This window comes from Vipera ursinii (assembly GCF_947247035.1).
Source record: "Vipera ursinii genome assembly, chromosome: 2".
NCBI classification, from domain to species: domain Eukaryota; kingdom Metazoa; phylum Chordata; class Lepidosauria; order Squamata; family Viperidae; genus Vipera; species Vipera ursinii.
Genome location: NC_139513.1, coordinates 109,668,485 through 109,680,952, shown reverse-complemented (window position 1 = coordinate 109,680,952; position 12,468 = coordinate 109,668,485). Strand labels below are relative to the sequence as shown.

Here is a 12,468-nt window from a genome sequence, read left to right as displayed (position 1 = left end):
AGGACGTCGAGCGGCCAGACATCATTTGCTGGTGGAATAAAACTGACGTTCCTCTTTACCTACCGCCTTAACCAGTACACCTGATGGGCGTTTGTCCTCGTCGAGTCAGCTGCGGCGCTTGGGCCCTCATGGCCCAATAGAACCCGAAAGGGGGCGGGATGAACGGAAGACAGCCACCAATGGAAGACAGGCTGGGAAAGTGACCAAGGCGATCGGTGTCGGGAGGCGGGGCCAAAGCGAGCTACGGTTGCCGTCTGGCGCAGGAGAGGTAACGGGTGGGAAGGAGCGGCGTCGGGAAGCGCTGGGGACGGCCACCGCCATCATGAGCTATTCAGGTGAGGGAGTGGGCGAGGAGACGGGCTTCTCGGAAAGGCCGGCTCACGGAAGGGGGCGGCTTTGGCTCTGCGGGAGCGGACCGAGAGGAGGGCGATAGGCCCGGCCCATAGCAACAGTCCGGGGGGTGGGGTCACGATCCTGCCGGCCTCCCCCCCCCCGCTCCAGTTTTCAGGCATCGCTGGCTCGAGCTCCTCGCCGCCGTCCCAGGCCGAAGCGGAAGCCGTTCGTTGGTCGTTCTGGTGAAACGGGCGGGCAGGCGGGGGCTTTGGCCCTTCGGAGGAGGGTGGTGAGGTGCGTCGCCTCGTTCTGGTCGTCGGAGCTCAGCCTGCCCGAGCGGCGGCGGCGGCGCCGCCTCCCCCTCCCCCTCCCCCTCCCCCTCCCCCACACACTTGTGGAAGCGCGAGAAACGAAGAGAAGCGTCGATCCTCTGGCGCCGCCGGCGTGAAGAGAAACGGAGCCTTGGCATCTTGGGTAGCCAGCCTGTCGTCGGCACGCATAAGACCTCCCCGCTCCCACCCCGTCCTTGCGAGTAGTTGTGGCACGAGTGGGTGTGAGAGGAGACGCACGGAACCCGCTTCGGCAGTAGTTCCCTTAAACACACACACACTCTCCCTCTCCCTTCCTCCCTCTCTCCCTCTCTCTCTCCCTCCCTCCCTCTCTCCCTCTCCCTCCCTCTCTCCCTCTCCCTCCCTCCCTCTCTCTCTCTCCCTCCCTCCCCCTCTCCCTCCCTCCCTCTCTCTCTCTCCCTCCCTCCCCCTCTCTCTCCCTTCCTCCCTCCCTCCCTCTCTCTCTCTCTCCCCCTCCCTCCCTCTCTCTCTCTCCCCCTCCCTCTCTCCCTCCCTCTCTCTCCCTCTCTCTCTCCCTCCCTCCCTCTCTCTTTCTCTCCCTCCCTCCCCCCCCCCCTCTCTCTCTCTCTCTCTCTCTCTCTCTCTCTCCCCCCGTTGTGGTATCTTTCCGACCCTGAAACCGTTTTAGCATGGATCCATTTTCGGATTTAGACGGGTTCCCTCTGTCATACAAGTAGTGCACAGTTGCAATGCTATAGTAGGGGACGGGTAGGCAACCTTGGCTCTTTTTATGACTCGTGGACTTCAACTCCCAGAATTCCTGAGCCAGCCAGGCTGAGGGGAAAGGGAGAGGCTTCCAAGCTAAGCCATGCTGGCTCAGGAATTCTGGGAGTTGAAGTCCACGAGTCATAAAAGAGCCAAGGTTGCCTACCCCTGGTATAGGACAAAGACAGGTTTGCTAGGCCTGTTGCCTTACTCTTCCTTCAGTATTAGAAACTACTAAAGACTTTTTTTTCCCCAAAGCTGGGTGCGAGGTTCGGGATCTTTATGGGTTTCCTGCAGTGCTGGGATTCAAATATGTGAGCAGCTGGTTCTCTCTGTGGATGCCGCTTCCGGAAGTCCGTTCTGGGCCTGGGCAACAAAAAAATAACTACCGGTTCCGCCGAACTGGTACGAACTGGCTGAATCCCACCACTGCTTTCTTGGCTATTTTCTCTGTGTTCATATGGTGCAACATTTTTCCCCATAATACTTCGGTGAGGTCTGTGTTATGTTTAAGCTAAATAGCCTTCCTACAATTGAGGAGGTACCTTCAGAAGTGATGATCATTGTCAGGGAGTGCATAGCATCTTATTTGGCCCTTATGCACCAAAGTTTTAAAATGTATGCTAAAGAGGAGTGGAGCTGAATACTTACCCTCTTTATAATTGCTCAACAATTTGGTGCATTAAATGTGATAAACTTCCCTCTGCACATATATTAAGTCTTGTAAATAATTTTTCTAAGTCTAGTGCCTCTTTTGATTTCAAATACTTCAATAAAACCTTGATACTGGAGTGTAGAATGACCTCTGTGTAGTTCTGACTAACCTACTTTCTTCTTAAGTAAAGTTTTTCCCCCCTTAGTATTCTACAAATGAGGCAGACTCTCAAAGCACCCATCAAGGCTTGCAAATTTTACTATAACACATAAGCTTCTATGAGCTGCAACTCGGTCACATGTGTAGGATGGCTTAACTGATATGACATTTTATTTTTTTAAGATGTTAAACATGAGGCATTGAAGTAAAACAGTTGGGATATAGGGTGGTTATGCAGATGAAATTTCATGGGGCACATACTACAAATACTTTTGTCAATTTGCAATCATTGGGTGCTAAAATTTGTCTTTGTTCAGACATTTAGAAGTTTTATTATGTTATCAGCTAAATTAAATCTCTTCATAATATCATTTTAGCCATTGTCTGTCCATTGCAGGATGACAGCCTCTTCCGCATGTTTCCAACCTATACAGTCCTGAGCTTTCTTTTGCCAATTGGGGCCACAGTATTTGCTGATGTCATTGATCCATCTTGTTTTAGGTTTTTTTTCATGGATGCTTTTTATCCAGTGGGATCCCTTCTGTGACTGCCTTGGTCCACCTGCAATCAGTACTTCTTGCTAAGTGACCAGCCCCTTTCCATTTCAATTCTTTTACTTTTTTGATGATATCATATACTTTCATTTCTCCTCTAATCCATATGCAGGTCTTTCTATCAGATATATCTTCATAATATATCTGAGGTTTTATTTTGTAAATTTTGTTTTGAATTTCTGCAGATCTCTGAATGATTCTTTACCTTGCACTAAAGGGTTTTAGATTATACAAGGAAATAATCAAATTGCTTAGATTCCATACATTTCTTGAATTTATTATATTAGTATCTTTTAAATAAACTGTTAGAAATCAGTGGTTAAACAAAAAGAAGAGTTCAGGATTCCTTTTCTGACAAAAAAATAGGAAACATGGGAAAATGTATTATCTTCTGGTATGATGGAATTGCTTTTTCAAGAGGTGGTTTTATTTATTGAAAATCAGTATTGAGGATCTTTGGGAATAAAAATCTAAAACTTGTAGAAAACAGTTGTGCATATTTTATTTTATACATAAATCATTTTGGGGATTCAGACAGAAAAAAGTATGTTGATAAAAACAGTATTTCAGTTACTGAAGAAAGTTAAGTATGCTTGGACTTGGTAGATAACAACAACAACAACAATAATAATAATAGTTGGAAGGGATCTTGGATCATTTCTAATTTTGTTCCTTCTAGGATAGCACTTGAGAAATAGATATTTAGGTAACATACAACTTATTACAGGTAGTCCTTGACTTATCACTATTCGTTTAATGATGGTTCAAAGTTATGACGGTCTTAAAAAAAAGTGTCTTACAATCATTGTACCACCCCTCAGTCCCATGATCACAATTGGAGTACTTAGCAACCAATTCTCATTTGCAACCAGTTGCAGTGTCTTACTGTCAAGTAATTGTGATTTGCAAACTTTTCTGCTGATTTCTGGCAAAAAATGCCCATTGGAGAAGCTGGATTCATAGTCCCAATTGTGGTCATAAGTTAAGGATTACCTGTAGCTACAATTAGATATTTTTATTTTCTTATTTAAAAGGAACACATTTACATATTTGAAGCTTCATTCATTTGTACAATTATCTTCAAATAAACTTAGAATCAATTCAGATATGATAGCATTATACATAGGTTGGGTTTTTTCACCATTGTTGTAGATTTTATTTGTGTTATCAGGTTTTTATTCTTTTAAAGTTTCGAGTTGTGTAATATATAGGTATGATTTACCGAGGATTGGTGGTTAATGTTTAATGGATGATGTGTTTACAGAAATGATACTCTTCTTCCCAACATATATAGGATAAAATTGTTAGGAGTATTTAGAAATGGTATTTAGGTATTATCTTAAATAACCAACAACTGGTAATATGTGATCATGAATAAAGGTAGAAAGGTATAATAAGGTTTAAATATTCTCACATGGGCAGACAATCATTTTAGTGACTTGCTTTTGTATGTCTCAGTGATGGTGGTACTCCCATGAAAAGAATTATCTTGCTGCTTTTTTATCGTTAAATACTAGGAAGTAATAAATGTATAATTGGTGCAAAATTATATTTTTATTCTTAATTTTTTATCAGTATGCTGTGAAATGGATACTCTGACAGTGTAGATTAATACTGTAGTTGTTCGATAAGGTTTCCATATATTACTATCAGTATTCAGGCAAGGACAACAGATCTAAGGGATTATATACCGGTATATTTGTTGTTTCCAGTAATCTCTTTAACAATGCTAATCAGTTCTGCCTATACTTTTAGAACATTCATTCATTCATTAAAAAACCTAATTCCATAGTCTTCTAATCTGAGAATATATATATTAGTGTATTGATTGCCTCAAATTTTTAGCAGTAGATCATACCATCATATTTCTACAGTAAAATCTAGTAGAGGAGGTGTATAGTGCTATTTCACCAGCTGAACATAAGCCTTAGGCTGTTCAATTCCAGATACTGAAGAATATGAAAAATAATCACAATTTTAAGATTTTAGCAAAGAGAAACCCATAAATGAGATTAAAACTGCAGAGCAAGAGTTGCAAATTATTGCTTACTGCACTGTGGCATATAGTGTGGAGCAGATAACAACTTACTTGTAAACACCAATCCGAATCATTTTGAGAAATACTCATTTGGTCATTTCTTTCTAGGTTATGGAAATTGGAATTCTGGAACAAATAGAGGTAAGTACAGTTTTAATGGAATACTAGCATTTGGTTTTATAGATAACTCAGTCACATTAATTTAACCAGAAAAAAATACCAAAATGTCACAATTTTTATTAGTTTAATGTAGGATCTTTGTTATATTATCTTTTCATTTACGGTTAAATTCAAGTTCATATAACTGTACCATTCCCTGTAAATCTAAAATTGTTGCTGGTGGTTAGCCATAACTGAACTTCATAATGAATTTTGGTACACCCTGTGAGCTATAGCAGTGGCCCTCACACTTTTGGGCACCAGGGACCAGTTCCGTGGAGAAAGGTTTTTTCGTGCATCTGAGGGGGGATGGTTTCGTGTGCTGCCTGCATCCTGTGGATGGGGCTTTGCTTGTTTGTGCGGATAGGTTGCTGGCATGCCGGTCCACAGATCAGAGGTTGAGGATCCCTGAGCTACAGTAGCAGGTTTTATAATATTTATAGTTCCATCGGTAGTTACCTAAATGTACTCTAATTATTTTAACAGATGTTTAAAAGGTATTTGCAACAGTTTACCTAATCTGGCTTTCTTGCTTAGCACTTCTTTAAATATATAATGCAGAACAAAGTATCATAGACTTCATGCATCCATGGGAATTCACATTTTTACAACAGTCTTACCTTGCAATTAACCTCATGAAACACAGTAGGACTTCATTTCAAATGGATAAATTGAATATTTGTACGGTAAATATTTCAGATCCTATCATCCGCTGCATCAGTGGTTCTCAACCGATGGTCCATGGACCTCTGGGGATCCACAATGTCATCACAGGGTCGCTGAAGGCTTGAATAAATGTTATGATTTAAATCTTGAGTTAAGTCTTGGGGTCTGTGGCCATAGTCCTTGGCACAAAAGGTATTTAAAGATGGTCCACAGTGAACAAAAAAGTTGAGAACCATTGCTCTACATCTTTGAGAAACAATACTTTGAGAAAGTGGAGACTTTCATAATGTGGAAGCTATACTGATGATTTAGGTGTCCAGTTTATTGGAGGGTTATAAATATTATTTTAAATGAAATTCAGAACAAGTGCAGAATATTCTTCAGTCAAGTCACTGAAACATCTGAATCCCTAACTAGAATAACTTTATTTGAATGGTTCCTTTTAAATAAGAAAATAAATATGTCAATATATATTTTATCTTTACTCACGAAGTAATCTTCCTTAATTGACTCCCTGGAAGTTAATGCTATTCAATTCATATGTTTCTTCTTGTATATATTAATCCTTATTTTTTATTCTTAATTTATATTTAATTTAATGTTTAATTTTATTGATTATATCGTACACCATCTCTCCCTGAGAGAGATAGGCTGTTAGGAAATATGAAATATACCGTATTTTTCAGACCATAAGACGCACTTTTTCCCCCCAAAGGGGGGGGGAAACAAGGGTGTGTCTTATGGTCCGAAGGTGATCCGTATGGCCAGCCCCATCCTCCGCAAGTGAAAGCAAGGGAGATTGCAATTGGCTCCTGCAATCTCCCTGCAGCCCGGCTTTCTCTTGCATAAGGCAGGCTGAAACGGAGCAAGGAATGCGAATCGGCCGATCTCGCGCTCCTACGATGTCCTCTGCTCGGTTTCAGCTTCTCTTGCTACAAGAGAAAGCAGGCTGAAACAAAGCAAGGGAGATTCCCTCGCTCCGTTTCAGCCTGCTTTCTCTTGTAGCAAGAAAAGCTGAAACCAAGCGGAGGAGAATGCAGGAGCGCGAGATCGGCCGATTTGCATTCCTTGCTCCGTTTCAGCCTGCCTTCTGCAAGAGAAAGCCAGGCCGCAGGGCTGCCTCCGTAGGTACTGCTCTAACGCGGAGAGGGAAGGACAAAGAGCGAGGGAAGGAAGAAAGAAGGAAGGAAGGAAAGAAGGAAGGGACAATGGGAGAGGGAGGGAGAGAGAGAGGGAGGGAGAAAGAGAAAGAGAAAAATAGAGAGAGAAAGAGGGAGAGAAGGAGAAAGAAAGGGAGGGAACCAGGAAGAGGGAGAAATAGAGGGAAAGAAAAAAATAGAGAGGGAGAGAAAGAGGGAGAGAGAGAAGCAGAAAGAAAGGGAGGGAAATAGAGTGAGAGAGAGAAAGGGAGAGGGAAAGAGGGAGAGAAAGAAAGGGAGAGACAAGGAGAAAGAAAGAGGGAGGGAAATAGAGGAAGAGGGAGAAATAGAGGGAAAGAGAAAAAGAGAGAGAGAGAAGGAGAAAGGGAGGGAAATAGAGGGAGAGAAAGAAAGAGGGAGAGAAAGGGAGAGAGAGACAAGGAGAGAGAAAGAGGGAGGGAAATAGAGGAAGAGGGAGAAATAGAGGGAAAGAGAAAAATAGAGAGGGAGAAGGAGAAAGAAAGGGAGGAAACAGGGAGAGAGAGAAAGAGGGAGAAATAGAGGGAAAGAGAAAAATAGGGAAAGAAGGAAAGGGAAAGAGAGAAAGGAGAGGAGAAAGAAAGAGGGAGGGGGAGAGAAGGAGAGAGAGAAATTAAATTAGTAACATGATTGTTAAGTGAATCTGGTTTCCCCACTAACTTTGCTTGTCAGAAGGTTGCAAAAGGCAATCACAAGACCCTGGAACAATGTGACCATCATAAATATGAATCGATTGCCAAGCATCAGAATGTAAATCACATGACCCTGGGGATGCTGCAACGGTCATAAGTGTGAAAAATGGTCATAAGTCACTTTTTCAGTGTCGTAACTTTGAATGGTCACTAAGTGAATCATTGTAAGTCGAGGACTACCTGTACTTTATCATTTTTTTCCTTTTTTAGGGGGGGGCGTCAAGTTTTTGACACGTTGCTGGGTGACATTGCCTTGTCCTAAAAGTGGTACAATGGATGAAAAGGTTGAAAAGCCCTGTTTTATATACTGGTACTATTTGGTTCAGAATATTTTTTTTCTTGTTTTCCTGCTCTAAAAACTGGGTGCGTCTTATGGTCAGGTGCGTCTTATGGTCCGAAAAATACGGTAAATAATGTTCTTTGCTCACAAATCTGTATTAAGCTGAAATAGGTATCCTTCATCTTTTCTTCCATAATATATATTCTTTTCCATTACTTAGAAGAGTCTCCCTGTAAATCTGCCCCTTTATGCAATTTTGTTAATTCATAATTTTTAAATGTGCAAGACCTAAGTACTTTTTACAGAATATCTCTTTATTCAGTGAAGAAAAGGATTATCGATCTTCTAAAACTGTACTTCTCTTGCAGTTTTCTATCTCCAAACATCAGGTAGTATCATTTTCTAAAGCAAAAAATATTACATTGCGGGCAGCTTCCTAACAAACTGAATAGACTGGAAATAACAATGTTACTTCTGTTTTTGTACGATATGGCTTTGTCCTAAAATTGATCTACAGATGGGATTGAAGTATTATAGATGAAGATAATACAGTTGCAATGCTAGTTTTAGGCATGAATGGAACGAATGTTTCTCAGGACATGTATCAAATGCTGCTGTCATAGAAATAAGATTTAATTTTATATGTTGTATTGGAAGTAGATACAGAAATTTATTTTTCTAACTAGCCACTGTAACATGAAAGAGATACTCTTGGTGCTGCCAATCTTACATTATACAGGCATAGCATTCTAAACATATAAAAAGAAAATTCAATAACTGTTTTTCATTTCAGGTTATGAAGATTATAATTATGGATATGGATACGGTCAGGATAACTCTGGCAATTATGGGTATGGTATGGCCACTTCAAACTCTTGGGAAATGCCTAATTCAAATGCAGACATGAACTTTAACGCATCCACTGGCACCAGCGCTGATGATGTAATTTCAAATTTTAACCAGCGCTTAGATATGGTATCTCATCTAGACACTGAAACGATGCAAGGAGGACATTATGGCTCAGGTGGAGACAGGTGAGTGTAGAGATAAAGGCTTAGTAATAGTTATAGAACAGGCTAGTTTCTGCTTCTGGAAGGCATGTTGATCTAATCTTGTGCTATTGCCTAAATATTGCTCCGTACTACTACAGAAAACATATGGGAAATACAGACTTAGCTAAGTTTGTATTTTTAATTGAACTTTGCAAGTAAGGTGCTTAAATATGTCTGAATGATGAAAATATGATAGCTGAATTGTAATAAAATGTTCTGAAATAAATGCAGGTTTGAGTGCTTTGTTCAGTTCCTGAAAACAGTTACCTATCCAAAGACTGCACTTTTACACCCCATTGAAATAGCACATTCATTAGGTTTCTCTGGATTTTGCGTTAGTTGAAATTAAAAATATACAGAGAATCTCCTTAATGTACAGTACCTGTCATTGTTAATGTAAATGTGCTAGTTTGTAAAAAAAAAGTTAGTTTAAAGCAAATGCATACATTTGGAATACTTACATTTTTGTTTTTTAAATTTCTGCATATTAAAGTCTTTAAATATGTTAAAATAAATTATTTTGCATTTAGATATGAGATTTAATGATTAAAATATATATTCTTTAAACACTTGATAATTTACCCTAGAGTTAATAGTTGGACAGTACTTCTGTATTTTAGATATATATCTAGAGCAGTTGTGGTGAACCTTTTGGGCTTGGCTTGTCAAAAATTAGGAAAATGCCTAACTTGATTTTGCTGATGTTACAGCATCCCAGGAACAAAAGAGAATTATTTTTATACATTCTTTTATTTTAAAAAATGCACTCCAATTTTGTGTACGATCCCAAGCGGTGTTCTCTTTCTGTTGATAAGCCCCTGTGGCCTGTCCAGATTGCACAAGTTCTTCATTCTTAAAATGGCTTCAGAGAAAGCACTTTTGTAGCCTCTGCGGCCTCTGAAAACTGTGTGAAAACACGGCCCATTCTCAAGTGATTTTCATGCAAGAGCATAACCCTCCCGCACAACCTCCACAGGCTGTACAAGAGCACATCCCATTCTCACACAGCTTCCAAAAATCACATAAGAACAAGGCATGCTTTTGTGAATAGTTGTCATCACTCAAAATGTTGTGGCTTTAACACATGTCATAGGTTTGCCATCACTAATCTAATCTGGTCTAAATAGGGTGTATCTACTATTTATACCTGGAGCTTCAAATATTTAAATATCATTAAATCAAATGATTACAATATTCCAATTTTTTCTTAATTATATTCCTTTATTGAATAAGAGCTGAGTAGTTGAAATATAGTGACTGAATTAGACATATTTTGTATTGTCTTCTTGTTGTATTGACATACATTGAAATATACAGCTTTAGCTTCCCAAACTAGCTTTTGGTTTTGTGGAGCCATTTAATGTAACTTTTATTTTTAAAATGCTACTGCGTAGTTGACTGTATTGTTCCACCCTACCGTTTTTCATTGCTATAAAAGTATATTTAAGAAATTACAGAATCATTTACAATTTAATTGGCATGAAATGTATTTCCTGTGATATGTTGTTACTTTTTCTATTAATTCAAATAATGTCTCTCTTACCTTGAGAAGAAGAGTTGTGGCAGATAACTATCCACATTCTAATAGGCGTTTCTGTCTTTATGACTCATTCCTTACAGGCTGGAATGGTTTCCACGCATAAAGCTTAGAAAGGTTTATAAGAATTTCTAAGCGTTTCCCTCACCAGATAACGTTTCCAAGTTGAGAATGGCTAAAGTGGCAGTTTTGTGCACACTTAAATCAGTGAGATTTCCTTCTCAACATCTTCCAGGTTTCAGTCTTATACAGAGTGGGCCTTCTTATTTGAGCTTAGTGGGCTAATGGTACACTGTGACTAAATACTTGAACTCAATTTCCAAGAAAACACTGCAGAAAGCATAGTTGCAGTGGGGTGAGCCATACATACTATGCTGTACATTGGTATGAGGATTTTCAGATTAGGTCGATGGTCCAGTTCACTTTACCTTGTTTTCTATTCTAAGTTAGCTTTTAAAGTCTCCTCCTCAGCCATTCTTTCCTTTCCATATCCTTGCTTTCGGATCCTCGATACCAAACACAATTTGTGTCCTTGTGTCCAGTGCTGGTTTGTTTACACAGCGTGACTCTTAGTTTTCCATAGCGGTCAAAACAACATGCTACAGAAGTATAAGTGGTTTAGCTTCAAATATATCATCACATTTGGATGACTGCAGACACTTCATTACAATTTAATAAGTGTAACTTTTAATCTTTGGAACTTTGTGAAATGTTATCATGAAATAGTGGTAACTCTAAGCCGTTTCAAGTTGAAAAAAATATCCAAGTTAGATTGTTTTAGCCATTCATTATAAGAAGTACAAACTATTATTTTCCTAGATGTTGTTTTTTTTTCTACAATCCTACTGGCTAGGATCATGTATGAAATATATTGTTTTATATAGCTAATGAGTTTTGATTCTTTCAAAAATTGCCCGATAGCATAAATTGGTAGAAACTTATTTTGTAAAGTTATTCCCAAGGATTTTATTTGTTTAACGTAGTCAAATATGTATAGAAATTGGCGTGTGAATCAGGAATAAATAAACTATAATGATTTGCATAACTCTCCCAGTTGAAAGCATATTTGTAAATCTAATCAGATTACTATTGTGATGATTTATTGAGATTAAATTTGAGAATTATTCTTTTATTCAGCCCTTATATGTAATGCATTGTAATGCACACCAGGTAAACCAACTGATGACTTCAGCTTTTAATGATTTTACTGAATATAGAATAATTCTGATTTTGTTTTTATTTTTAATATAACTTGCTTCTACTACAGATTCTTAAATACGTTGCTCTGTATATTACTGACTAGATTCTCACCTTGCTCTGCAACCCTTGTAGGTATGATACATATGAACCCTATGACTCAAGGTCTGCAATGAATGAGCGTGATCTGTACAGATCTGGCTATGATTACAGTGAGGCCAAACATGAAACTGACAATGCCTATGAAGGTCACTATGACAGTTCCTATGGGAACCGCAGGGACCACTACCACAACAGAGCGCGTGACAACTTTGGCCACCGGGGTCAAAACTGGACCAGAGATGGAAGAAATAACAGAGGCATGGCACATTCATATGGACGTATGGGTGGACAATGGAATGATCCACCAGTACCAATGGGAGGACGGGGCCATGGCCCCAATAGACCACCATCCCTTTTTTCCCACAAACTATTTCCTGATTACAACATGTACCAGGGCATGCGAGGTTTCTCTGGCAATATGCGTTTTGGAGGAGGCAGCATGAAACAACGAATGAGGAGAAACTGGAAAATGTGGGATGCAGATTTTAAAGTAAGCAACCTATGCAGTCTTTTCCATGTTCTTTATGTCCTTCAGCAGTGCCCAGTGTCATACTCCTCAAGGAGTGGGTAGCGATTGTGGCTAGAAATGCCTTTGTGCAACTTTGTGTTGTGCATCAGTTCTTTTCCTGATCTTGAGGCCCTGTGCTCAGTCACTCATGCCCAGGTCAGCTGTCATCTGGATTACTGTAATGTGCTTTACATGAGCCTACCCTTGAAGAGCATTTGGAAGATACAATTGCTTCAGAAGGCAGCAGCCCAGACAGTCCTGAGGCCCCTAGAGTGGCACATGTAACACCACTGTTACATGTGC

The 12,468-nt window shown here is 39.8% G+C and overlaps 1 protein-coding gene across 3 annotated transcripts in view; it reads left to right on the top strand.

Moving 5' to 3' along the window:
- Nucleotides 1-219: 219 nt before the first annotated feature.
- AKAP8L (A-kinase anchoring protein 8 like) overlaps nt 220-12,468 on the top strand; it is a 50,672-nt gene continuing 38,423 nt past the window's right edge. Inside the window, exons 1-4 of one of the 3 annotated variants that reach the window (XM_083353598.1) lie at nt 220-335; nt 4,903-4,935; nt 8,563-8,803; nt 11,691-12,147. In XM_083353598.1, coding sequence (XP_083209724.1) covers nt 323-335; nt 4,903-4,935; nt 8,563-8,803; nt 11,691-12,147 — 744 coding nt within the window. In that variant the 5' untranslated portion in view covers nt 220-322. Of the gene's footprint in view, nt 336-4,902; nt 4,936-6,852; nt 8,159-8,562; nt 8,804-11,690; nt 12,148-12,468 lie in introns of those variants that run through there. The other 2 variants (XM_083353600.1, XM_083353599.1) reach the window with 2 other exon arrangements.